This window comes from Gavialis gangeticus, unplaced genomic scaffold, assembly GCF_001723915.1.
Source record: "Gavialis gangeticus isolate Ggan-Ray unplaced genomic scaffold, GavGan_comp1, whole genome shotgun sequence".
In the NCBI taxonomy this organism is placed as follows: Eukaryota; Metazoa; Chordata; order Crocodylia; family Gavialidae; genus Gavialis; species Gavialis gangeticus.
Window position 1 is genome coordinate 44,714,777 of NW_017728992.1, and position 27,865 is coordinate 44,742,641.

The 27,865-nt window shown below is 40.8% G+C and overlaps 1 protein-coding gene across 1 annotated transcript in view; it reads left to right on the forward strand.

Annotated features, from left to right (window-relative positions):
- Positions 1 to 27,461, forward strand: part of MYLK4 (myosin light chain kinase family member 4) — a 106,136-nt gene extending 78,675 nt beyond the window's left edge. The window contains exons 3-15 of the mRNA XM_019521861.1: positions 7,790 to 7,880; positions 8,402 to 8,822; positions 9,732 to 10,033; positions 13,391 to 13,496; positions 14,882 to 14,975; positions 15,906 to 16,015; positions 17,432 to 17,573; positions 19,364 to 19,434; positions 20,174 to 20,302; positions 21,007 to 21,159; positions 21,696 to 21,774; positions 24,686 to 24,761; positions 27,022 to 27,461. Coding sequence (XP_019377406.1) covers positions 7,790 to 7,880; positions 8,402 to 8,822; positions 9,732 to 10,033; positions 13,391 to 13,496; positions 14,882 to 14,975; positions 15,906 to 16,015; positions 17,432 to 17,573; positions 19,364 to 19,434; positions 20,174 to 20,302; positions 21,007 to 21,159; positions 21,696 to 21,774; positions 24,686 to 24,733 — 1,746 coding nt within the window. The 3' untranslated portion in view covers positions 24,734 to 24,761; positions 27,022 to 27,461. The remainder of the gene's footprint in view (positions 1 to 7,789; positions 7,881 to 8,401; positions 8,823 to 9,731; positions 10,034 to 13,390; positions 13,497 to 14,881; positions 14,976 to 15,905; positions 16,016 to 17,431; positions 17,574 to 19,363; positions 19,435 to 20,173; positions 20,303 to 21,006; positions 21,160 to 21,695; positions 21,775 to 24,685; positions 24,762 to 27,021) is intronic.
- Positions 27,462 to 27,865: the final 404 nt, after the last annotated feature.

Here is a 27,865-nt window from a genome sequence, read left to right on the forward strand (position 1 = left end):
TCACCACCACTTCTTTCCTCCACCCCAGGCTTAGTTTTATTCAGACTCTAAGGGACACTGATTGGAATTGGTAGGCATTTTGCTCAAGTACATGCTGAATAAGCAGTTCTGGAACTGCCCTGATGATATTATTGCACTTTTAATATTTTGTTTGTTTTACTACATATCCCACATATGTTGGCATGTCATTACCTCCTTGCATATGCATGTGATTTATTATAAAAGGATCATCATAAAATTATCGTGCAAGTCAGTGAACAACAGCTGGATTTAGTAAACACATCCCAGTTTTAAGTAAAAACAGACTTAATTCAGTTCTGCATTGAGAATAATGGGACTTGGTATAGTATTCGTCAGCTGAGACTGCTGAATCTGGCTGCCACTGCAGAACTGGCAGCTACTGGTGCTTGGGCAGACACAATCTCTTCTTTGCCTGAGCGAGAAATAGAGTGCTTTCTGCAAAACTAGAAACCACTCGAGCAGGCATTATATCAGCGTTGCTTATGGCCTTCCCCTCCCACCTGCTCAGTATGGGCTATCAAATTTAGGCTTAAAATGTTCCTGAAAAAGCAAAGAGAACATTTCCACAGGAAAGAAGGGGGCCAGGGAGGGAGGAAAGGGAGAAGAGAATAACAATGGCTTACTTTCACTTATACCCAGTGTCCTGGATTATAAAGAGGTAGCCATGAATCTCTGATACAGAAGCAGAAGGATGGTATATATCTTGAATGAAATTGACCCATTAGTAGATGATTTGTGCACAAATAAGAGTCCCTGCTGTTTTCCCCACATTGGAGGTTAGGGAGAGCAGTCAAATACAGATACAATGTGCTAATAAAACTCAGGGTTTTTCTTACCTGCTTTCAGGCTATACTCATGCAGCTTCACAAGTACCTTTAGTTAGTCTCTGGTGATCCTCAACCAGGATGTCACGGCATCCTGGGAGCAGAGCTGGCCTTGGGGAAAATGGCACTCTGGGCAAAATTGTATTTTGGCAACCCCTCCCTTTTTACCTCCCACCTCGCTGTGTGTGACTGCTTTTTCCTGAGATCTAAAGAAGAATGCACTGCATTCGAAAGTGTATCTAATTCTATCCCAACCAAACATAAAAGATATCACCCATAAGCATCCCTGCCTTCCATTGTTCTCAGATAAATTCTTGCCGTCTGTTAATGAAGTAAATATATTCTCTAGTCTAAGTAAAGGATACCAGTGCACTCACAATCCTGGGTTGTAAGTAACTTTGAAATTACCTCAGAAAAGGACAACCCCATTCTTTTTCATTATTGGCTTTGGTGTCCTCCTGGCACCACCCTTGATCTTTCACACATACGCCAACGACGAGGACCAAAGCCTGGCTGGACAGCAGCCCTGGTGGAGCCTGGGCTGATTCCAAACACATTCCATTCAGCGTGTGCTGCCTTCATGGTGAGGTACCACAGGAAAAAGCATGTCTATGAAGGTGAAATAAAGAAATCCCAGATTTATTTTTTTTTTAACCCTGCCTGTTAAATGAAATGTGTTATTAGGAAGCCCGTGTTTTGGAATCCAATTAAAAGTGAGTCATCAAAGCTGTAGGGGATGATTTTGAAGTTTGTAACCATTTGGAAATCTCCCAGCAGCATGATTTCCCAAAAACAGCTCATGAAGTACAGTTCAAGAAGTCTGGACATACTTGCCATGCATATCACAGTATGGTTGGCTCCAATGAGTCAGCCAAGCTGAGAAATATTTTCTGTTGCTTAATTAATGTGGTTGCAAGATTTTGCCTAAGATTTGACAGGTGAAACTCAGAGCTAACTGTTCCATATCAAGAAAATGGCCACTGTTTGGCTCTCATGATAGATCCCTTCTCCTCCATCTTCTGAGATGCCAACTCTGACAAAGTTGATGCCCACAAAAGAAAATAAGCTATTTTGTATAAATATGAAATTCTGGAGTAGTTTACAGATTGATCTCATCATGATGTAGGTGCAAATGAAGTATATGTGCCTACAGTGACAGTGATGGAGGTAATTTCAGACCAGGACCCCATGGTGCTAGCAGCTGTACAACAGAACAAAAAGATATTCCGTCTCCCAAAGAGGTTACAAACTTAGTATGTTAAGAGATGAAGAAAAATACAGATAAATACAGAGATGCAAGGGAGAACAGGGAGACATACTAGTCAGGTTTTACCATACCAGGCCAACCTTTGTCATGGTTTCCCAAAAAACATCTCATGAAGACATCTCAGCAAAGGAAAATTTTAAGAAGGACTTTGAAAGACAGCAATGAAATGGTTCTGCACATATTTCTGGGGAGCTGCTCTTAGGATGAGGGTCAGAATGGGAAGAAGTATGAAGACGCTCATTTGAAAATGTGCACAGGAGTGATGGAGATGGGCAGCATGGGCCAGAGGTGAGAGTTGACTTCCTGATACTGAGAATTGATAGGTAGAATGGTATTTGATAAAAGTCTTGATGAAAACATGCTTGCATCTATATCTGGATAGTGAATTCTCTTGCATTTGCTAAATGATTTTACATATGGATTCTCCTGCACATCCTAATGAGGAATCATAATTCTCATGGCATTTACTTTACATTTTTGTGTGTGATTGATTAGGAGTTACAACTTGGACTTAGTCATGGGCAACTGGTGTCTCCTGAATCAGGGGGGGCATGTGCCCACCCCAATGGCCAGTCAGCAACCGGGGGGGGGGGCAGTCCTCTCACAGCTGATAGTGCCGAACCGGAAGCGCAAGTGGGGCACCCAGAAGTGCCATCAGTGCTCCTGGAAATGCCAATGGTGCTTTTCCTGGTGCTCCCAGTCCTTGGCCAGCGCACGCAGGGGGGGCACTGGCACTCCCGCCTGCCCCCCAGCCACCTGTCGCCTAAGCAGGGGGCGCTCGCTGTCAGGGGGTGCACCAGCGCTCTCAGGGGGTGCACGTGCACTCCTATATACCCCCTATGCATTGCCACTGGACTTAGTATATATAGGAAGATTTTGTTTGAATGAACTCAACCCCACAAAGAACATGAAAGATAAAACTTCTCTGCCCCGAAGTGCTTACAGCCTGTAGAGATAAGCAATAAATAATGACTTAGATACAATGGCCACTATGAAACCTGAAGCAGTGGAGCAGAATTCCTCTGTGTGTGTATGTTTTGTGAGAAATAAGTATCAGAATGTGATTCAAAGGTCATTTAACACTACATTCTTCAAAGAAGTATATTCTGAGGAGGAATACAATGGTGAAGAGGACAGAGGCCATCCCTACTGGGATAGCTGACGATTTACTTGAGTAAAGCAGGCATGAAATGCATTTCTGATGCCAAAAGTTAGTATTTTAAGATTTCAGTCACATGCAAGAAGTTCTCCCATCTAGAAATACAGACACACAGAGAACATCTTACATGTTGGCTTAGTGCACGACATAACTCTGGGTGTTAATTACCTGCTCAAGTGTTCCATATCACCACACAGATCAAGTAGCAAAATTATATCTATTAATGCAGGATGAATAGCTCTTATATAAAAGCTGGATATCAGATCCTAATAAATCTACGGGAAATATCCTAGGCATCTATGAAACAGACACCAGATGAGTACGCAATGCATTCTTTGCATATGCAAATTTCTATATATTGCTATCTGTTGAATGAGATTGAAGGGAAGCCATGGAATACCTCATTTTGACATCAAAAGAGCTGCAACAGAGTAATAAAGAAGCTCTAAACTATAACTTCTGGGCTGCTTCATGAAGCCATTCATTATAAAATTGCCTGTGTGGGAAGAAAATCAAAGGGTTTTATTAGGTGAATAAAAAAAAGTGGAAGGCTTGCTAGAAAAACATTCCAAGGTTAGTCCTGGTGTAGTAAAAAGAAAGAATTTAACTAAATACAGCTCATTAAAAAGGAGTCAGATGTCCATTAAAAAACATTAATTTTTATTGAATTTGCAATTGCTATTAAAATATATTATATTTATACCTATGGTTACTCAATGCTTAATTACTCATTTTTTTTTCATAATGCTTCTAAAATATATCTATATAATTTCTGAAAATAGTCTTATCCATCAGCCTATACTAAAGGCTTTAATGACCCTTGAACATAATGCTTTATTCTGCTACTATTACATCTCGTACGCACTCTGTATTATGTGTTAATGTCCAAAAAATATCTTTAAGAATGTATGATAATTTGCATTAATGCACCCACCCTCTTGTTCTGTTAAGTTTGCGGGCACATAAAATGTAACCCTTAATGTTTACCTTTGGGACAATTTTGAAAGAAAAAGCAAACTATATTGGAAGTTTCATCTTTGTATGAAAAAAAGGAATGTCCAAGTATATAAGCCTAATAGTATTATATGCATACCCTTGAAAAAAAATTGTGTATCATTTCCATTCTGGACAGCTTTAAACATTAGAATCCCATGACTAAGAAAAATCGTTTCAGATGAGTTCAGAAGCTGTAAAAAGAAAGAATGCTACTTATCCAAAATCAAGGCTAAAAAATCCCTATGGATAGGTTTGAATGAGAAGGGTCTTCAAAAGCAGCATAAAAAGGCTCAGGATGCAATATCGTATGGAGCAAATAGCACATGTATCCGTAACAAAGTATCTATGATATGCCCCTGGGGCAGGGGGCTGGACTCTATGATCTTCCGAGGTCCCTTCCAGCCCTAATGTCTATGAAATCTATGCTTTTAAGGTCATATTGTCAAAGGAGACTTGGAGATACAAACTATGCCTCTTATTTTCTAACTCTTTTCTGCCTTCTCTTAGAATATTTTATTTCTCCTTGTTTCCCTTAGATTTAACTGTGCAGTGAACTTAGCAGTTTTAGAGGTGCCCCAAGCTTTTTTTTGAGAGCACACTATGCACAATCTTCTGGTCTCAACAAATTTCACAGGAACCACACAAAATGTGTTCCCATAGACGAAGCTCTGATTGAACATCCATAAAGTTCCCCTAGGCCAAGATTTGACAAGTTAAACACACCATTCATGAGTTACCTGTGATTAGGAAAAACCTCATCAAGTATGAAACTTAAACTCACATATTCATGATTATTCCTATGCTGATGGGGAGTATTTATCAAACTACCTGTCTTACCAAACATACCTACGCTTTACCTTAGTGCACTCACAACCAGCTCCTTAATTATCATGAACAACTTCTGTTTATTAAGTCTGAAGAATATAGGTAGAAGCTTCAACACATTTCATTTTATTCCTGCTGCAACAGGGTTTTTTTTAATTTAAAATAATATGAACTTCTCCATCTGCTGCTAAAATATAAGAGTTCAGAAATGATGTTTGAATAAATAGTGTAGTAATTTATTTAACTCCCTGGCATCAAAGACACTTGGCATCATACAAAATTCCACTGGGCAGATTTTCAAAAGCTGGCTTCTGTTTTTCACACCTGCAAACTGCAAGAAAATTTTATGAGAAACACTGGATGCCTGCAAAAATGAAATCTGGCCCCATGTATCAAAGATTTTGGAAACACTTGCTTGGTTATTTGCTCAGCTGACTATATTTGATTATAGGTAATGTCCTCAGCAACATGGCGAGGATTACATGCTTACAGGAATCTGAGTGCATTAGTAATTGTGGTAACTTAACAGAATGAATCAGTCTAAAGTTTCACCCTCCTCCTTTAGCACTCTTCACCACAGAGCAGAAAACTAAGGCAAGCCCTGAGTGACTCTTTGTGATATAGGTAGACATAAGGAGATTAGAGAGAGATTTATGGAGCATCTTAATTTGCGCAAGTCTCCAGTTTATATTATGAAGGAAATTAAGCTCGCTTCATATCATAGCTGGAATCCTGTAAAGACTAACATCGTTCACAATCTCTGTCAGTCTCAATTCTCACGCTCAAAGCAGTTTCCATGACTGCTATGGATTAATATTTTTAAAATGGACTTGCTAAGTGAAGATGCAAACTATGCATTCTATTTTCTAACTCAGTGGGTGCATCTACACGTGCAAATAATCCAGGAACAGTTTACTCTCAAGTAAACTCTCCCAGGTATATGTCCACATGTGCAGTGCTGCGGTAGTAGATTTGCTGCTCCTGCTCCCTGTGGCCCTGCACTGGACCCCTGCAGCAGCTAGAGGGAGCTCTAGGCTCCCCCTGGGTGCTAGCCCAGAGGCCAGGAGACAGAGGGGCTGGAATTGTGGAGCTGGCGCTGGGAGATAAGGGTCTCCCAGCCTGGGCCCATGTATTGCCTCTACATTGTTCCTACCTGGGCTCCAGTGGTGGAGCCTGCCCCAGCAGCAGGCAGCTTCCAGGGACAAGGAGCAGTCTCCCGCCCTCTGCTGCCGGGCTGACTGGGAGCACATTTGCTGCGCAGTAAGTAATCTCGAGTAAACTTGTTACTTGCATTTGCAGGTAGAAGATTTAGTTGCGATTAGAGCCAGTCACTGCTCAGTATGTGTCTTCATGTGTAGACGTGGACGCTTACTGCATAGCAGCTAGCTCTACTATGCAGTAATGCATCTCATGTAGATACATCCAGGATTTTTAGAAATCCATTCCATGGAACCCGGAGGTTCCACGATAGGTTATCAAGGGTTTCACAAAGAGATATGGGGTAATAGTGGAGCAGACTGGGTGACCTAGCTCCATGGCAGCTCACACAGCCTGTGCAGCCACGGTTGATATGAAAGAGTTCCATGACTTTTGGAAGTTTGAAAATGACTGTTTTAACTTGTTTCTTCCTTCTCTTAGAATGCTTTATTTCTGTTTGTTTCCCTTAAAGTTAACTATCCAGTTAACTTAGTAGTTTTAGAGAGTACATGTGGTTTCCACTATATTGTCCATATAGTTCTATTACATTTTTGTAAATATCCAGCAAAGTAGTATCCAGTTTGTGTGTGTGTGTGTGTGTGTGTGTGTGTAAACATAACATGCTGTTTTCATTGATGATTCAGAGAGAAAGATTCATCACAGTAATTTAAGTATCTCTATTTTTCATACCCGTTTTGACCCATTTCTATTATTAACAATTTGTATAGTTCATTGTATTAGTTTGACATTAGAAAGAAAGTAAGAGAGGAATGGAATTCTGCTGAACATGTTATGGATTGTTATAGTCTAGGAATGGCTGATGGGAAAGATGCCAAACAAATTCCACCGGGATATTACTAAATAGCTATAAATGCATGAATAATAGTTAAGTTTTATGCTCAGTACAAAGCTCCTCTAGATGTCAGTATAACATTGTAAAATATAGATACAGTAGGCTACAAAACTAATACTGTGATTTATATGCTCAAATTTCTGGTAACTTTTTCATCATCTTGCAATAAATTATATTGGATCATTAAAAATGTTGTTACCAGAAGTTGATTAACAGCAAAAATCTATTTGAAATCTGTCAGTAAGGCTATTATTGAATATTTTAATAGAAAATTAAATCTTCCTAGCTTTGTTTTAGACTAGCTAACCCAGTTTTTCACAGCTGGTGAGGCAACAGCTAATTTCTTGAGGATTATTTTTCAGTCCCGGCAGCTTAATTCTGCTCTTTCATGGGCTATTTTCACACTAATATAATTCCATTGATTCCAACTGAGTTCTCCCTGCTTTCTGCTGATGCAAGCAGCATCAGGCTGCTAGTATCTAAACCCAAGAGCACTCATAAGTAGAGTGAATAATATTTAAAGGGTTTTTTTATTTAATTCACACAAACTGTTTGGTTTTGCCCACAAGAGAAAGTGTGATTTCACAATGAGTAGCAGAATATGAAAGCTGTGCTGAGTGACTAAAGGATCATTTGTATTCCCACAGTTGATCACAGATCAGAAAACAATAGAGAAGTCATATTTAAGAGTGCAAGGAACAAAGAATGTAAAAAAGCAGAACTTCCCTGATTCCACAGGTAAGAGAATTCACACTGCTCCGGTTCTAATGCATAGTCCAACTGCAGTACCTTTAGTTACTCACACAGAGACAGACTTACTCATACGACCAGTCTGACTGAAGTCCATAGGCTACTCCCATGACTGGGTCCTAGCCAACATGAGTAGTGTTGCCCAATCAGCATCTAAACATGTAAAGATCATTTGCCATGTCATGTACAGTACATTATGCTTTGTATGGCCATAAGTACTCCAAGGAAGTGCTTTACTTAAAAATATATGTTATATTATCCATAGCTTGAAACAAGTTTCAGTATGAAAAATGTTTATAAGGAGAATATCTGAATATGTAGCTCCATTACATACTAGATTAACATGTTACTTTGGTTGACGCTCATGACCATTACCATTGTTTAGGAAACATGTACATAGACCTTGGAAACTGGAGGAGAAAAGCAGAAATTGACTCAGAAAACAACTGAAATTATGCTAACCATGCAAGACTTTGTTAAAATCCTTGGGATTTTCTTATTGTTTCTAGAGGGAGCCATCCAGAAGAATGAGTCCTTCTCTCACACAGAAAGGGTTCATAAGCTCAACAAAGAAAATGCTGAAAAGGCAAATGGCTTTTTGATTCAAGAGCCAAAGAACAAAGGGAAAGGTTTGGAATGCTACTATCAGTATAGAGGGAGGTCTGTTCAAAACGGGGAAGAGGATACTGTTGATGGCAACAGTCAATGGATAAAGGGCAAAGAAGAAAGAGAGGAGAGTAAATCCCTGGAAGGTGAGAAGAGGCTTGATGGACAGGATGCCTCTAATGAAGAAAGGCAAGAGGAGGAAGATGGAGAAGCAGAAGAAGAGGAGGAGGAGAAGGATGCAGCAACTGTGTCCCAAAGTGAAGCTGAGAGACATGGTGATGGGGATCCATCACAAAGCCAGGGCCAAGATGGATTGCCCCAAAGGTCAGGTTTAAAACTGCATACAAGTTTATTCTTAAAGACCCATACAGTAAAAATACATTTAATTCAAACATCAATCAAGGTGGCTGGTAAATATATGAACATTTTTTGTCTGATGAATGATGAGGTAAACTTACTTCACTATCCAAATAAAAATGTTTTTAACAGACTGGGTCCCAAACAATTTGCTACATGTGGGCCATTTGCTCAGAAAAAAGTTTAGGCATAAGAGAAGGGCAATTGGATATGAAGCAGTTCTATATCTCTGTAACCCTCTACATCATGATTATATCCCAGCACTATTGCCATGTGAGGGAGGTAAGGTTAGTTTAGGCAGTGTGATGGGTTGGAATTGTACCGCAGCAGTAACTAATGTAAGTAGTAACATGGAACTATGACAATTTGCACAGGGAAATTAACTCATTAACTTGTTTTCTATACTTCCTTCTGTGCTGTATTATTTGTAGCCCAGGAGGCAGACTAGATTTGTGCCATCAGAGATGGATTAGCAAGAGCTTTTGAAAGCAGAGGGCTTGTTTCATCAGACACTGTGAATAGACTGCAGTAAGTAGAGGTGCTAAATAGAACGCATTGATTAGAATATTTGTAGTCCATCAATCTTAAAGCAGGGATCTTTAGAAGCAAAGAGAAATCCTAATATTTTTTCACTACTTTAAAGATGCTGTCAATAGCAAAATACCAACTCCTTAGAATTCGGGCAGTTGTTTCCAAAATAGAGAATTTGATACAGTTGGAATTAACATAACCATCATTTCATTCCACAGGGCAAGCTTAAAATAGTTTGTTTATTCTTATAATTTTACACAATGCTTTTAAAACAATCACCTATTTTTCACCTATTCCCTTCAGCTTTAAGTTTAGACTGGTCTAACATAATACTTTGTCCTGCAGGTATAAAGGAAATGAAAAAGTTATAGGAAAGAAATCTGCAAGAACAGACTCCCAGAACACTGAGCAGAATTGCCAATTTGAGCATAGTATTAGCAGCAACCTTCAAGTGAATGAGGAAGGCTTCATGAAAGATGACAACAAAGAGAGCAGGGTAGATACAGAGAACGCTGGTGACAAGCAGAAACCTGAAGCTATTAAACCAAATGCCCCACAAGAACTAGAATCAGCTGATTCTACTGGAACAGAAAGTGAGACCCACTCAGAAGCATCTACAGAAGATGATGATTCTGTGGCTGTGATTGGTAAGAAATTGCACCTGGGCAGAAACCTCCCCTCCCTCCCCCCCCAGCCCCTCCCCATGTACCTATTTACATGCCCAGGCTACATGCTCTCCCCCACCTTGCTTCTCTCGGTTCTTGGAGATCTCAGAACATCAGAGACTCCCTAGACCTGAAGAAGGGTGATTGTGCCCGAAAGCTGGCGAAGAGTTTTTTCCAACTACTCAGTTGGTCTAATAAGAGATATCACATCTACTCAGAAAACCTTGCCTGCCAATTGGGAGTAGAAGCATTTGTTCATTGGCTGGAGCTGGGTGTAAATCAGTGTAGCAGGTTTTTAGAGGCTTCTGTTCCAAGAGAAGGAAGTAAAAAGTGGCGGGGGAAATTAGGAGGGACTCCTTGCTTCTTGACTGGCCGCCAGGGGTACACCAACTAAAAAAGCTTGAAAACCCCTGATGTATGACATTGCATGGCAACAAAATAATTTATTTAGTTTACCTTTAGATGCTTCTGGAGTGTATATTACCATAGTATCTGCACAATTCTGGATGTGGGTTGAAAAATCCTGTTGCTCACATCAGAGCCACTAAAATCTGAAGTGGGAACAACTGAAGCTTTTAAATTAGATTATATTAACTCCTACATAGAACCTTTTTTGATGTCATTGAGCACCTACACAAGTAGTGCCCTTGATCTCAATAATGGAGTGCTCACAAGGGAGAGACAAGTTTCCAGACCTGGACTGCTGGTTTATAATTTCAGGGCCTGATTAATGCATATGTAAATGAACAGATGATCTGAAAGACTTAAAATTACATATATAAATATATACACATACACACATATGTGTCTGAAAGAATGGAAGAACAAATGAATCCTGTGCTTTAAAAAAAATGCATTATCATACAATAACATTCCAAAATAAACTGAAAGATGTTTAGATCATATAATATTGCAGTGTTCATAAAATCTTAAGCTTGAAGCATACTTAACTCCTTACAGCAATTCTTTTAAAACTGGAAGAAGTTCCTTGTATGAGCAAGGGACAGGATCTCTGTAAACAAAAAAGGGTAAAAAATCAGGGAATCTCACAGGATGAAGCCAGTTTCCAGGCTTAGTATTTCACATGCACTTTTGAGTAAAATTTGACATTGGATCAGACTGATGATCATACTGGTCCCATCCATCCTTAAACCTATTAAATTAAAACATCCTAGCCAAGAGATGCTAACATTTTATGGGCTTAGCAATCTCTTTTGCAAACCTGTCTCGTGCTGTTATCATTTTTAATGTGGATTTCTTGAAGTTTGTAGTCAAATCCTTCCCAAATGGTAAGAAAGTCCCTTGGCATTTCTATAGGACCTGATAAAATGCAAGGGACTATAGAGGCCTGCCGTTTAACCACCGCAGAATACAAAATAGATGCCAGGATTCCAAGAGACCTGGCTTTTCACAGTTCCTTGACCATGAACTAATTCACTGGCCATATAGGTTACTAACATGTTTTTAAAAATCTAGGTACACAGCTGGTGTCCTGGAAAACTGGACTTTTTTGTAAATAGGGACAATCCATTATTACCTTAATGGGCAAAAGTGTTTTAGCCAGCTGCACGCTGTCATGGATTTTTTTGTTTTTGTTTTTTATTTTTAATCATTTTCACTGAAGTAATGAACAGTTTTAAAATTGCTCAACAAGTTCCACACAAAGGAGAGCCAGCATTCCAAACCACAGAGATCATATAGAAATGTTGCCACTCTGGCCTTCCTTACTAGTCAAAGAAGTATTTGTCACCTTGGTCAGCCAAAGGTCATTCCCAGGAAAAATCAATCAACTGAAAAACAATGTGGGCATGGAATGAAAATCTAAAGACAAATTACAGGCTAAAGACAAATTATGGTCAGAATAGGAATTATTACACAAGTCAGGAAGTGAGGTGCAATGGATAGGACACTGAGTGCAACTCAACACTAGTGTTTACTCTGTGTGACTTTACTCTGTGCCTCTTTCCGCTTTTACTTTTAAATGAAGGAGTTTCAGGGCACTTACCATGATTTTAGATGTCCTGGAGTCTGATTTCAGTTGGAAACTCTAAATGCGACTGTGTAGCAGTAGAGTAACTACAAAAAAACAACCAGGGCACCAGCCCTATACACCAACGTCGTGGGGAGGGTGGCACAGAAAGAGCAGCCTTTGAACTGCTGGCATGGCCAGGGTTACCAGCAGCCTGCCTGCAGCTGTTGACCCTGTGGCACCACTGCTACCCAGGGAGCAGAACCAACCAGCTGTGCCTCTGCTACATGGATTTGCGCATAGGAAGCTATGCCAGTGCAAAACTCCCTAATGCTGACAAGCCATAAATCTTGCCTTTAAACACAAATGCCATGGAAGACAGTATTAAATATTGCATAATTCAGAAGCTAGTGGTTGGAGGCACTCTTCATCATGTATGGTGAAGGCAGGCAAATGGCGTAGATGGGTCTAGAGAAGGTCATAGTGATTCTTACTGGCCTTTTAAAAAGTGGCAGCAGCTACCAGTGGCATCTATAACTGAGTGTGTGTGGTGACCCCAACCCTCTGTAGCTTTAAAATAGTGTTGCCGAGGTTACATGCCCTCCTCCACCTTGTGCTAAGAAAAGAAGCTCCCAACCCATGATGTGGAATATGTAGTGATCAGTGGGTTCAATAAGCAGGCATACAATGAATAAGAAGTAACAACAATGAACTTTATTGTGGAGCAGTTGACAACTTCTGCAGACCCTGCCTCTCACTAACTAAGTAATCTGACTCAGGAGCCATCTCCCAGTTCCCAGCCTCTATAATCTTATTAGTTAGGGAGCATCTTTAAATTACAACGTCTAACACTTCAAAAGACAAAAATATTAATAGGTGCAGAAATCAGCAGTACCTTAGCAAAACAAATGATTCCTCACTGAAGTACAACTTCTCCATGAGATGGGAGGCTGTAGGAGGCCTCAGAGAGAAAAGAACCACAGCAAGAAAGTGCAGGATGGGAATTATAGCCTCTACACTGATGTAATGGAGTACTGATTTGGGGGTTGACCATGACGGCCAGGAGGTTCAGTTTGATAACAATTGACTAGCTGATACCCAGGGGCTGCATCTGTATATATATTTAAATGTACCTGTGCCATTTTGGAAAAGAAGGGCTCCCCTTCTCTTAATTCCTGATGTAGCATCCCTTCTGAGAACATCAGATTCATTCAGGCTGCATTCAGTAACAAGATTTTCTCCTGAGCCCAGCAGAAGATGTGACTTTGAATGAAAATTTGTGGTCAGTACATTAAATCCTTAACTATCTTGTTCCCAAGTGGTTTTCCTGTCAGTACTATCATACCATCTGCCTGTCTTGTGTTTCGTAGATGATAGCCAAAATCTTCCAGCACCATTTGATCATCGAATCGTCTCAGCAAAAAGGGCAGGGATCAGCAGTTATTATTATGTCAACAAGAAGGACATTCTTGGACAGTAAGTGGAATGAACGCTATCAGCAGAACTTTACCTCAGCCAGCGGCATGCAAGAAACAGGGTCATATAGCCATTTTTCACTAGACGGATCTCAGGGAAGGGTGTTTTGCATTGTCCTGGCATCCAGTGGATGAGATCAGTACAATATAGTGTATATATTTTATTGCCGTTTATCAACGTTGTTCAATAAAATCCAGTCATTACAGTAATGATAATGCAATATTTTGGACTTTTCACTATATTGGTTTAGAACAGCAGGTTCTGCCTTTATCTATTGCCTCCTAAACTGAAAGAGTATCTCAAGATGATGTAACACAAATATATTTCAATTTTTAAAGATAATTTATAGCAGGAAACAACAAGAATGTATTCATTTAGAGGAGGAATAGCATACCATATTTTCTCACATATAACCTGTATTTTCCCCAAAAACCAGTTGGGAAAACTGGGATACAAGGAAAAGGGCTGTCCACAGGTCCAGAAATTTTTGGGGGGGCAGAGGGGGGCAAGGGGGAAAGAGCAGTGGCACCTGGAACCCATGGCAGTTCATGCTGTTATCACTCTCACCTTCCCTCTTCCCCCCTGCCACCAAATTTCCAAACCCGTGGAGAGCCTCCTTCTCCAACTACACAGTAGATCAGGACAGCACGGGGGGAGGAGGGGGGCATGATCCATGGCTGGATGTGTGCCATGTCTTACCCAGCACATGCCTCTAGACCTGGCAAATGGCTCAGGAGCCAGAGTGCAGCCCCAAAGCCAACATGCTGGATTGGGTCCTATCAGAGAGCCCCAGCTCCAGTGTACTGGATGAGGCCATGGTGTGTGGCCCCTGCCACATCGTGCAACCCCCAGTCCCAGTGCATGGCTGCAGCCTCAGTGTGCAGTCCCTAGCCCCAATACAGCCAACAGCCCCCAAACCCAGTGCACAGCTCCCAACCCCAGAGACCCCAGCTTACCTGTACTCCAAAGTAATTTTTTTCCCCTTCTTGGGGTCTTCTAAAAATAGGGTACATGTTATATTTGGGAACATGTTATATGAGAGAAATTTGGTATTTAGGGTGAAATTGTTCCCCTTACGTAAGCAGCTGTTTTGAATACACTGGCTTGGGGCTTTGTATGGGTTCATAATTATGGAGTGAATGTTACTGAGTCAAATAATATAAAGAAGTTCCTAAATAAAAACTGTGTGTGAGCTTCATATACTTAAATGTAGCAAGTGTTATTTCTAAAATCAGATAATGATCCAAAGATTGAAATGGAATGTGGAAGGTTCATTAGGAGCCACCTACCTAGGCCAAGTGATAACTTTAAGTATATAAAATTCACACTACATGCTAAATGCAAGCTCTAATTGCAAGCTGAGGGTTTTCTTTTTTTTTCCTTAGAGGGAGATTTGGTCATGTGCACAAATGTGAAGAAAAGGCAACTGGTCTCCAGTTAGCAGCAAAAATTATAAAAGCCAGAGGTTCTAAGGAAAAGGTAAGTATCCTGTAATGTGAACATTTCCTTCTCCAATATGTCCCCACTCAGGGCTCCAAACAGAGAAGTCAGGCTGGAAGGGACTTCAAGAGATCACCTTATTCCAACCTGTGATCAAACCTGCAATGTCAGTATTATTAGCACAATGCTCTAACCTACTAAAATACGTGCACTGACTGCATGGTCCACAAGCCATCATCTCTGTTTGATGGACTAGGTTACAGTTAGCTTGTCTATTTCCTTGAAATTATGCCATCACCAACCTTTTCTTTCATTTTTTCTGTATTTTTTTTTAATTCTCCTTGTTCGTATCTTCAACACCCCCACCCCCTATCAATCTTATTAGCAACATTTTAAAAAGTAAGAGTGTTTACCAGCTTTCAACTTAGCACATTCCCTCAGTAAAGCAATGCAAATAGGGGTATTCATTTTTCTGGATTTTGATAGCAAAGATAGTCTGGGGTCTATCTGCCAGTTCACAAGAGTTGAGAGGGATTTGTCTTGACCTATGTATGGCACTTCTGAGTCTTGTATTCATGGCACAAAGGCTATTACTGCCTGCCACAGTGTCACTGATGGTGCCTGCCTTTCCCCATTCCCCACACTAGTGTGAGGTGACTGCCAGTGGCACCCAAAGCTTCCTCTCCTCACTGAGTATCCTATATTTGGCTTGTGTTATACAGGAAATCAAACCAGATGATCTAATATTCTTCTCTTCTGGCTTCCAAAATCTATAAATCTGTAAAGATTCTTCTGGTGGCAGGAACAGCCAGAGAAAAAATGCCAGGGTTGGTGGACATGGGGCAGTAGTGAGAATATAAGTATGATGTACTTATCCACATCACTCCAATTCAAGCATTGACCTTACCCCAATTTGTTAGCTCTGTTTTATAAATGCCACAGGTATAATATATTCCTTACTTTTCACAGGATGAGGTTAAGAATGAAATCAATGTCATGAACCAGCTGAACCACGTGAACCTTATCCAGCTGTATGATGCCTTCGAATCCAAAAACGACATTGTGCTGGTCATGGAATAGTATGTGTCTCTTTCCCTCTCTTTCTGACCTTGTACCTTGTCTCAAGATTTCAGTTTTCCACATACATTTTCAGTGAAACTAGAGATGGAGCTTCTCTGAGGTAGAAAGGACATATGAAATATCTCACAAGTCACAGGAATAGGATTTAAGAAACGGTTTTCCATAGTATACATTTGCTAATTTTTTGAACAGTGCTCCACTCTCCTGATGATTTAAGACATGTCTACCCATTACACCATTGCCTGATACTCCACAGAGAGAGTATTTAGATGACAGTCATGTGATGTAGCCTCTGTAATTTCCATTAGGTGTTATTCTGTCATCCATGAAACAGACCTCTTGGAAAATCTCCAGTTTATGTGAGGCAAATAAAAAGGAGCCTTGCAATGGAGCAAGAAATAAAGCCAACCCTTTACTGCTGAGCAGTACCCTTGCATTGGGTGCCTAGGCTGACTTAATGGTCATTACAGCCAGCTTAGAGGTGGGGTTAGACACAAATCAGCCTCAAGGCACAGGAGAATCTGGAGCGGATTGTCTTAGAGGAAGCTAAAGCTGTTGTATCATGCACATGGAGGAGGTTGGGACAACATGTACATTATATTGACTTTGACATGTCTTAGCTTCCTCAGCCTTAGGTTCACCTCTGGATTTGGCTTGCATACTTCATATATAGTACAGTTAAAACAAGGAACAAATACAAGCTCCCATGTAATATGACATAGGACCCAGAACCTGGAGGATCCTGGGGAAGCTTGGATCTCTATTCAGGGCATTGATTCTCCACCACATGAGACTAATATGACTTCATTGATTTCCCTGGCTTAAAGTAGCATAGGACAAACAGTAACATAACTAAGGTGGGGCAACCAGAGTAGCTGCTTTGGGCACTGACTTTGGTGGGAGAGAGGACAGGAAAAATGGCTGCTGTTGCAACCACACAACCATGCCAGCCATGCGAGGGTAACTGGAAATCACCGCTGCCTATGCAGATAGCAGCTGCCCTGGGTACCCACCCATGTCATTGCACTTCTGTCTCCACTGCAAACTAACCATGCTCCAGAGTGGTATCCTCAAGCACACTGTACTACCCCCTTGTGAGATTCTTTTGGATATGTTAGCAGTGTAGTCATGTCCCCCGGGTGGCAAGGTAATTGGTGCTGTCAATCAGTGGCATCAACTAGCCCACCTGAAACAGTTCAAGATCTGGCTACACTGCATCTGATTCAAAAAGCAGTCCATCCAGAGCAACACAGCATACTTGAGCACAGAAAGATTAGCTTGTAGACATGGCCATGAACGCAGCAGAGAATCAAGCCTAGACTTGGGACTGATGTCAGTTAGGTGGATCAAAGCAGGTAGATTCCCTGAAAGCCAGCTTGGACTCACTCACTGTTCTACTATTTTTCTCTTTGCAGCGTGGAAGGAGGAGAATTATTTGACCGAATTATTGATGAAAACTGCAATCTGACAGAACCGGATACTATCTCATTCATAAAACAGATCTGCGAAGGCATTCAGCACATGCATCAGATGTACATTCTTCATTTAGATTTAAAGGTACAAAACTTGATTACTTGGCCTCTACCATAGAAATGCACTTTCCTTAATGAAGGCTACTGGGGCTCTATAGACTCCCACAACATAGATGATAATGAGCCATACTGCGATCTCTCATCTCTTTCAAATCTGTGTACATTTATTGTAATTGCATTGACTCCAGTTGAATCATTCCAGCGTAAATGAGATCAGAATCAGGGGCAGGTCACACTAGTATGAGCTTTCTGAGGAGGACTTTTGCAGCAAGTCAGCAGCTACAATAATGTCTCTTTATCATCTTTCATCTGTGGATCTCAAGGCACTATACAAACATGAATTAATTCACATTATTTCTCAATGACATTGATAAAATGAGAAGTAATAGTGTTTACCAATAAGGAAACTGAGACAACTGAGAAACTGTTGTCCCCTTACAGCTAATCCGTTTGGCAGGTGTGGTTGTTGCCAATACCCCATAGGGTCTGGCCTCTGCTGCTTCTGGGGCTTCAGGGGCCTGACCCTGTGAAACAACAGCCTTGGGGCATACCTCTGCAAGCTGGGTGAACTTGCCATGGGGTCTCCACTCCAGGCATGCCCAAGGTCAGGGCCAGGCAGCATGAAATGTGCACCCCAGGAATCCTCTGCAGGATTTATTTGATTGCACTATAAGCACACAGACATCTGCCACAATAAAGCAGCAAAAACTGTTAGTAAGACAGTCAGACTGCCCTTTTTAGGCATAAAACGTTTTATGGCCAGACAAGGGTGAGGCCTTTTTGCAGCTTTAAATTCTTTTCTTGGAGCTGCTCAGTTTTGGCGTAGAGTTAGGAATGCTGGAAAAGAGGCACAGTTACATTCAGGGAGTTCTCAGCAGAAACCCCTCCAGTTACATAATGGCCATCAATGGCAATTCCATACAGTCTTGCTGTCTATGACTAATGAGTTTATGGCAGGAAGCCTGTAAAATGGAAGTGGCTCATCAGGGCCTCCAAAACTCCAGTACAGGACATATGGTTTTTCAAAATCCAAAATGCAAAGTGAATTTGTGATGGCGACAAAGGCTTACTAATGGTTTAAGTGTTTAGGGCTGTTTTCTTTCAAACAGGACTGAACGAGCAACAAGACAGGGTAGCTATAAATTTGCTTGGAAGGAAACATAAGACTACAATTTAGAACTTTACACTTGAAAGACAGCAAGCCAAATTCTGCTCAGTTGCTCTAAGCCCACAGTAATTCTATTGAAGCTAATGCATTTATGCCAGTGAAAAAGAGAGCTGAACTTAACCCTGTTGAAATCTAGAGGGATTTTAGCTTGCAAGTCTAACCTTTTGGTAAATATCTGAATTGAGCGACAAACTGATGTGACTAATGTAATGTATCTAAGTTGGGTGTCACAGTTGTTCCCAGAACAGCAATGAAATGTAGAGCTAAAAGATAAACTTCAAAAGCATAGCAAAATCATTTTTAAAAAATCCAGCGTTAGCTCATGAAGGGCTATAAAGTCACAAAGCCAACATCCTGAATCTTACTGTGGAAGCTTCCCAACCTCTGCTAATGAGTTCTTTATCTAAACTGCTGCATTATGTCAAACAGAAAAGCTGTGGAGAAGAAAAAAGTAGTGTTGGTGCAGCCTGCTACAGCCTCTAATACCATACGATTGCAAATGAGAATCTCCATAAAGAGAAACCTGTCCAAAGCTGAGAGGCTGACTTTATGTTTTGCAGTGGGATTTTTTTCATCCTAGTGTAGTACTCCAAAAGCCCAGTTTGCACTTTCATTCCTCATGCAAGTTTCCTCTTTTCTCCTGACAGCCTGAGAATATCTTATGTGTGAATCGAGCTACTTATCAAATAAAAATTATTGATTTTGGATTGGCCAGAAGGTACGTACATGTAAGCCTGCTATGTATAATAAACAAATTATGAAACATCAAAAGCATTACATGTCTTTGCAAGGCTCAGTCTGATCCATTACAGCCTTCTACTGCCTTTGAAACAAGGCAGATGCAGGCCATTTTAAATAATCATCCTTAGGGATAAGTGTATTTTAACATGAACATAAAATTAATAACATTTCAATGTTTGATCATGTTTGAATAATATATCATGTCTGCTGCTGTTGGGGACAGGATACTGGGCTAGATGGAACATCAGTCTGACCCAGTATGGCATTTCTTATGTTCTTATATGCATATCTGAACACTGCCATAGATAGAATAGACATAACCAGTGGTCTGTCTAGTCTAGTATCCTGTCTCCAAATCTGCCTCCAGTACTAGATATTTTAAAAGAAGGTGCAAGATACCAGTAGTGGGCAATTATCAATAACATATACTAATATTAATTATTATAATGACCTGAAGACATTATATGTGGGCTGGATCATTGGCCCCATGGATCTGAGAGACCCAATTTTGTTCCTAAACCCTATTTGTGTAGAGAATGGTTTGTACCCTGAAGTTTTACAGCTTGCTAAACATTTGTTTGTTTGTAACAATTACCATCCTTGTTTTCCATCCATATGTCCAGTTGTTTTCTGAATCCTATTAAGCTCTAGGCATCAGTGATAGAAACTGAGTTAGAGACAGAATTACTATTTTCTCTCAACATTTCATTACCTAGATATCAACCAAGAGAAAAACTTAAAGTGAACTTTGGAACTCCAGAATTCCTTGCACCTGAAGTTGTGAACTATGACTTTGTCTCCTTTCCCACGGACATGTGGAGTGTAGGAGTCATTGCCTATATGCTGTAAGTAATACTTGCATCTCTACCATACAGACTGTTTCTTCTCTAATTTGTATCAACTTTCAAAAGTTGATTGTGTAACACGAATATTCACAAAAGCTGCACCTGTGTTGAAAATTCCAATCCTCTTCTGAAGGCTAATTCATGGAAAACTCCAATTTGCCTTTCAGTTCTGTCACATTGTACAGTTCTAGAGAACATCTTATGCTCACTCTGTGTGAGGAATTTCCATTAACATGGGTAGAAATTCTGAATGCTAAATGAGATCAGGACTTGCAATAGGAATCCACAACCCAGAGAAGAGAATTGCTATGCAGATCATAGAGCGATTTCTTGCTCTTCCAATATACATAATAATCTTTCCTTGGAGAACTGTTTTATTCAAGTGCAACAAAGGTATTATGGGTCAAGGCCTAATCTTGCCTAGCATCCTAAATGCTGGGTAATTTGTGAGCACATTCATCATCATGTAGGAGATATTCAGTACTGTATCTCTTAGGAGCAGTCCTTCTTGGGCAACAGTACATGGTGAGATGATAAAAGTACAACCATTTACAATGAAACAATGCCAGATAGAATAACAAAGAACATGGCTGAGGAGGAGGAATCAGACAAGTATTTAACTGCTTTAAATCAGCTAGCTAGATAGCATAGTTGTACAGATTTGGATTACGGTTTATTTTATATTCCGTGTGTATTTACTTCAGGCTCAGTGGCTTGTCTCCTTTTCTGGGTGACGATGACAACGAGACTCTCAACAATATCCTGGCTTGTAATTGGGAGTTTGAAGAAGAGGAATTTCAAGAAGTCTCTGAAGATGCCAAAGATTTCATCTCAAAGCTTCTCATCAAGGAAAAATGGTACTCAAATCCTGTAGTTCCATGCCTTTCAAATGAACATTCATTATACTGCAATACATTAGAAATGTTCCGTCACTTACACTACCAGACTCAGTGACAGTTCCAATCACTGTGATTATTTATGCCAGCAGTTCCCAACCCTGGGTTGCAACCCAAACAAGGGTTGTGGGGGCAATGCCGGCGGCAATACACACAAAAGGCAAGCTGCTCCCCGTGCCGGGAGCTGCCCCTAGGCCACCGCCACACTCCACTCCCAGCAGTGGGTTGCAGAATAAAAAGGTTGGGAACCACTGATTTATGCCCAAGTAGACTATAATAAGTTAATTTCACTGGTGTCCTCTGTTAAATTTCATACATACTGGTGTTCTGAGATAGTGGTAATGTACTATTATTATAGCACCAGACTTAACACTCCCAGTTATCATATATCAGCAACCACCGTTGCCAAAAGGGTGGGCAGCAAGCGTCATCCGTGAAAACTATTGAACTGTAAGGTCTTAGATGCACCACTTACTAACATTCTCTCCTTCTCTTAGCTGGAGAATGAGTGCAACCTCTGCCTTAAAACATCCTTGGTTATTGAACCACAAACTTCACTGCAGACTCCAAAATCAGGTCCTTGAGTCTGAATTTTCTTGTTCTTTGCTGGTGCCTTTTTTGTTGCTTCATTTTGTTGTTCTTCTAAGATTCTCTTCTATTTTTGAAGGCATGGTCAGACAAAACTTTTTATCCTGGTATAATTGTCATTATTTTGGTGTAAGAAAATAGTGGAGAGATGACATAAATCCTTAAACTGAGTAACTTCACCCAACCCATTGGAGAATAACCCCTAAAGGAATCAAGGGTGATATTCTAGCAGCATAAATTAATCAGAATACCTACATATGTGTTTTTTTCCTGGCCCCAGTGTAATTTGCATTAGTATCCAAACCCAGTGCAAATCATACCCGGATATATGTTTATCTGCCCATCCACTGAGCATGCCCTGTCATTGGCATTTGTTTGCTTTGCTTTTTTATTTCAGGTTTGCGTATTCGTGCATGTTCAATGGCTTTGTATGCCTGTGTGAAGAAGTACTGGTTACTGTATGTTGCTCAGTAGATCCATTTGTTACCAAAATAACAGACAGTACACAAAAGAGTGTGAATCGCTGGGGTGTGCAAAGCCACATTCTTCCAGTTTTCGAGCACACAAAGGAATTACCCAGATTCTTGCGTCAACTCCTGTTAAATGGCGTGCCTCCCTACCCAACTCACACCATTTTTACTTCCTAGAATCCCAAGCAGTCCACATTTTTTAATTTAAATGGCTTTTTGTTCCCCACTCCCGCTTCCCCCAACTGCAGTGTCCTTGGAGACAGCCAGCCCAGTGGGGAGGAGGTGAGCAGTTGACAGAGGTGAAAGAACAGGCTAGGGGCTATTTAGAAAAGCTGGACTTGCACAAGTCCATGGGGCTGGCTGCAATGCGCCTGAGGGTGCTTAGGGAATTGGCCAGTGTGACTGAAGAGCCTCTGGCCATTATATTTGAAAGCCTGTGGCAATTGGGACAGGTCCCAGATGACTGGAAAAGGGCAAATATTGTGCCCATCTTTAAGAAAGGGAAGAAGGAGTATCTGGGCAACTACAGATTGGTCAGCCTCACTTCAGTCCCTGGAAAAATGATGCAGCAGGTCCTCTAAGAATCCATTTCTAAGCATTTGGAGGAGAAGAAGGTGGTGAGGAACAGTCAGCATGGATTCACCAAGGGCAAATCATGCCTGACCAACCTGATTGCCTTCTACGATGAGACGACTGGTGCTGTGGATGTGGGGAGAACAGTGGACTTGATATATTTTGACTTTAGCAAGGCTTTTGATATAGTCTCCCACAACATTCTTGCAGGCAAGCTAAAGAAGTACAGGTTGGATGAATGGACTGCAAGGTGGATAGAAAACTGACTGGATTGTTGTGCTCAAAGGGCAGTAATCAATGGCTCAGTGTCTAGTTGGGAGTCAGTATCAAGTGTAGTTTGCCAGGAATCGGTCCCAGGGCCAGTTTTATTCAATATCTTTATCAACAGTCTGGAAGATGGGAAGGAAAGCACCCTCAGGAAGTTTGTGGATGACACCACTCTGGGTAGAGTAGTAGATAATATGCTAGAGAATAGGGCTAGGATTCAGAGAGACCTAAACAAATTGGAGAATTGGACCAAAAGAAATCTCATGAGGTTCAATAAGGACAAGTGTAAAGTCTTGCACTTAGGACAGAACAATCCCATGCACCAGAGCAGGCTGGGGACTGACTGGCTAAGCAGCAGCTCTGCAGAAAAGGACCTGGGGGTTACAGTGGACAATAAGCTGCATACAAGCCAACAGTGTGCCTTTGTCACCAAGAAGGCTAACAGCAGACTGGGCTGTGGGAGCATTGCCAGCAGATCAAGGGAAGTGATTATTCACCTTTATTTGACACTGATGTGGCCACATCAGGAGTACTGTGTCCAGTTTTGGGCCCCCACTATAGAAAGGGTGTGGACAATTTGGAGAGTCCAGTGGAGAGCAACAAAAGTGGTTATAGGGCTGGGGAACATGACTTATGAGGAGAGGCTGACAGAACTGGGCTTGTTTAGTTTGGAAAGGGAAGACTGGGAGGGGGATTTAATAGCAGCCTTCAGCTACCTGAAAGGTGGTTCCAAAGAGGATGCAACTAAACTGTTCTCAGTGGTGGCAGATAACAGAACAAGGAGCAACAGTCTCAAGTTGCAGCAAGGTTAGATATTAGGAAAAACTCTCTCACTAGGAAGATGGTGAAGCACTGGAATGGGTTATCCAGAGTGATTGTGTAATCTCCATTCTTAGAGGTTTTTAAGACCTGGGTAGACAAAGCCTTGGCTGGGATGATATAGTTCAGGACGGTCCTGCTTTGAGCAGAGGTTTGGACTAAAAGACCTCCTGAGGTCCCTTCCACCCTTAATTTTCTACGATTCTATGATAAGATCCTTTTAAGGGCCCTGCACAATATTAACACTGTTAAGTGTGCAAACACCTACACATGATTCAAAAGATAAGCCCAGATTTTTCAAAAAAGGATCTATAATGTCAAAAACACTCTGATCTGTTCTGGCCTTTCTGAATTCTTTTCAACAGAACTTCTCTATTGTTTATCCGTAGTCAAGAAATGAGTGGAAGCTAAGAGCTGGCATTTTCCAAGAAGTGCCTTGAGTCAAACAAGGTTGAGAAGCACTGCCCTAGTATACTTCCCCATGATCCTCTGGTAGCAAGGATCTGGGAAAGCAGGCTGTTTTGGCACATGCTTCAGAAAGCATGGGATGCTATGTGACTGAATAAGTTCCACTGCCAGTCATATGGCAGGAAAGCCGTGTGCATTCCAAGGAAGCTCTTGCCTATGCATTCTGTGTCTGTGCTTGCACTGCTTTAAAAAGTCCTTTTATTTAAACTACTGATGTTGCAGTGCTTTGCCTTTACATTAAGCAGAGTTAAGAAGAGGTGGACCTTCAACTAATGCTTTCACTGGTTTTCCCCCTCCTCTAGGAGAAGGCTATGTGCAGCTCAGAGTCTCAAGCACCCATGGATCAATGACCTTTCTGAGAGGGCAGCCAAATGAAAGGTTTGTCTCATGTCTTAGTTTTCCCCTCAGTAGTAAATACCGCAAGCTGTATCTGTGGTATCTGTGGAGAACCAAAACATATCACTGTTCATACCGTCAGCACACTAACATAACCCCCGGCACAACTCTGAAAAGCAGTGTCACCATCACCTGGAAAATACTGGCATAATCAGTAGGGCAAGTCTGTTGCAACCATGAGAAACAGGGGGTAAATGATGGGGAAGCCTTTGACTACATATAAAATTGTACGTAAGCAGCAAATCCAGTGGGTCAAATCCTGACTGAATAGAATTCCATGAGAAAACTCTCATGGGCTAGAGATGATGCAAGAGTTTACTCAGTAACTGTTCAACACTGAAAAGTTTTGGGTTCTTATAGAACAAGCTTGGTTTAAAGAGGGATAAAAATGAGGTTGCACTGTTATTTCTTTAGAAAAATAGCAATAAAAAAATGAGAGGTACACCAGCATAAATCAGTATGGCTTCAGTAGAACCAAGCTGTTGTATCTGAGGCTACACTGAACCTGGCCCTAAAATGAAGTTGTTCCATGTTCTTGAGGATCCTGTAAGCAAACAGGATGGTTCTTACAAGCCATCTCTCTCTCATTCCTTTTGCCTGTATTACTATCTATGCCCTTTAATTAACAAACACTCCATTAGTGGTTCTCAGACTGGGTTGGTCAGCTCTCCCCAAGGGGTGAGGGCGACATAAGTCTGCTCTCATTCTCTGTCTCCAGTCTTTGGCTGCAGCCTATTTGCTCATCTGCTTTGAAATCTGTCTACCTCAGATGGCAGGATGTCCTCTCCCGCCCCCACCCCCTAAACCACCGCAGCAATTCCCACAGCACCTCACCACAGGAACTGGTGTCTCTTTTGAAGCACCATGGGAACCAATGCAAAGGACTTTTGAGGCACATCTGAGGAAGACCAATTGTGGGTCATGAGATGAGCCAGAGAAGACATACACCATAATAACCATTTCATTTTAGCTTTGCACCACAAATAGCAAAATAAAAAAGGTACCACTTTTCACTACATGGGGATTTTTTTTATCAACATCATCCACATGCTAAAACAGAGTCAAAGTTATGGAATAATTGATGTGTGTGGTTTTGCTGGCCATGTTTTGATTTAAAAAATGATCATCAATCAGAGATTGAAAATGTCAAGTAGGAATAGTCTACTATGATTTGGGATCTGTCTATAATGCTGTGTTGCGCTATATCATACTGAGATATCTAAACTAACTTTAAACAAGGTACCTGGGGTATAGGAAGATGTCTAGCCACAGCAATACAAAGCTCAGGACAGGCTAATTTACCTTTATCATCACTTGCATTCACTACCAAAGACACATGATTTCAATGTATGTTAATGCAGCCACACCTAAGTTTGGAAGAAAAATATGGGACCTTGTTTGTCCTATATCCTCAGCATTAATCCTCACCTCACTGAATATATGTCAGTTAAAAGCAGATGAGGTTTTGGACCTATTACCAATTTTGTATTTTTCATAATGTTTTACCAGTCCATAAGGATTGATGACTGATGTTTTCTCCTATATGTTCATTTAAGGGCTAGTAGCTGGGCAACAAATGCACATTGAAAAACAAGCATTACTGCAAGAAATAGACTGTTTCTTGCAATTAACTTTCAGGGAAATTCAAGTGTGAGATAATCTGGATTACTGATGGCTAATCCATTAAAAGAAGGAATGCAGTGCATAACAAACTTTTTCAAACTTTGTAAAATTATAACTTGGCTATAATCTAACCTGCAAGGAATAGATGGGGCTTGGAGTTTTTCCCCCTAAATGAATATCAGTTTCTGTTTACTCTGTCAGTGGATTCATAGTTGTGTTCATGTTTTGGTTTTGCCCATCAGCTCACAGTATTGTTCATACATTTAGATTGCCTTATTGAATTCATAGTAATATATTTACACACTAATTTATTTTAAAAGCGTCATCATGACAATAGGGGCAAAATAAGAGAGTTGTTACATTTCATGAAAATCCCCCTGTATCATTTCTCCAGTAAAAAACAGGCTTTTCCCTTTTTTATGTTGCAAAAAGCATCAAATGATGTTTTACACAGTGAGCAGTGGTGGGGAAGAAGTGCCCTTTGTAAGCAAAAAGATTCTGCATGGTGCTGTCTTCCTTGCAGACAAAGAAACCAGCTTGTGGTTTTCCCGGGGAATTTAACCAAATAATTACAAAAAGTATATTGCTGAATTAACTTGATTCTGGTTTTATGTTGCAGAAAAGCTGCTGTGTGGTTACTGCTGCTAAGAGTTTTGGAAATATCAGCAGTTCTGGTGCTTCCACTCCCCGTGATGACTTGAGGCTTTTACTAAGTGGACCAATACCACTTTAGCTGCAGGATAAGTCCCAGCATTACTGAGCTGCTGCTGCTTGATTCAACTTTCAGAAGAGACATGCTGCTATCAAAGTTCACAGAAAGGTGTTTCTGCTCAGTCACCATGTATTTCATGCCTGAGATCACTATCCTAGTGCGGATTTAGAATTATATTAACTCTTGTCTTGTCTTGCTTTCCTGAATTACCTATTTGAGATTTTTGGGAGATTAAAGCTTTTATAGCTCTTTCTCATCTCAGCCCAGCAAGCAGAATATTATTTCATTGCAATTGTAACTGAGGTTGATTTGAAATTGAACCCTAAAAATGCTTTGCAAAAAAACAAAAAAGACTAGCAGTCACTTCAATACTGGAGATTCAAGATCTAATTCTCCTCTCACACTAGTATGAATAAGGATTAAGTCACCAAAGTTAAAGCTATACTAAGCTAATAACAGTGAAATGAAAACAAAGCTGTCTCTGTGTTTTGACATCTCTTTTGAGCAGGCTGACTAAAGTATTACCTTTATCTTTTTCTAGCATGTAACCAGCAATGTAACTGGGGGGAGATTGATAGGGGAAACTGCCCCAGTACCTCACTAAACCATCCCAGCCAAGTGTGTGTATAACCTGCTTGTGAAAATTTCCAAGGACAGAGATTCTACCACCTCCCAAGGTAGCCTGTTCCATGTTTGACCACCCTCATAGTCAGAAAATTCCTCCTAATCTCCAACCTAAATTTCCTCTGCT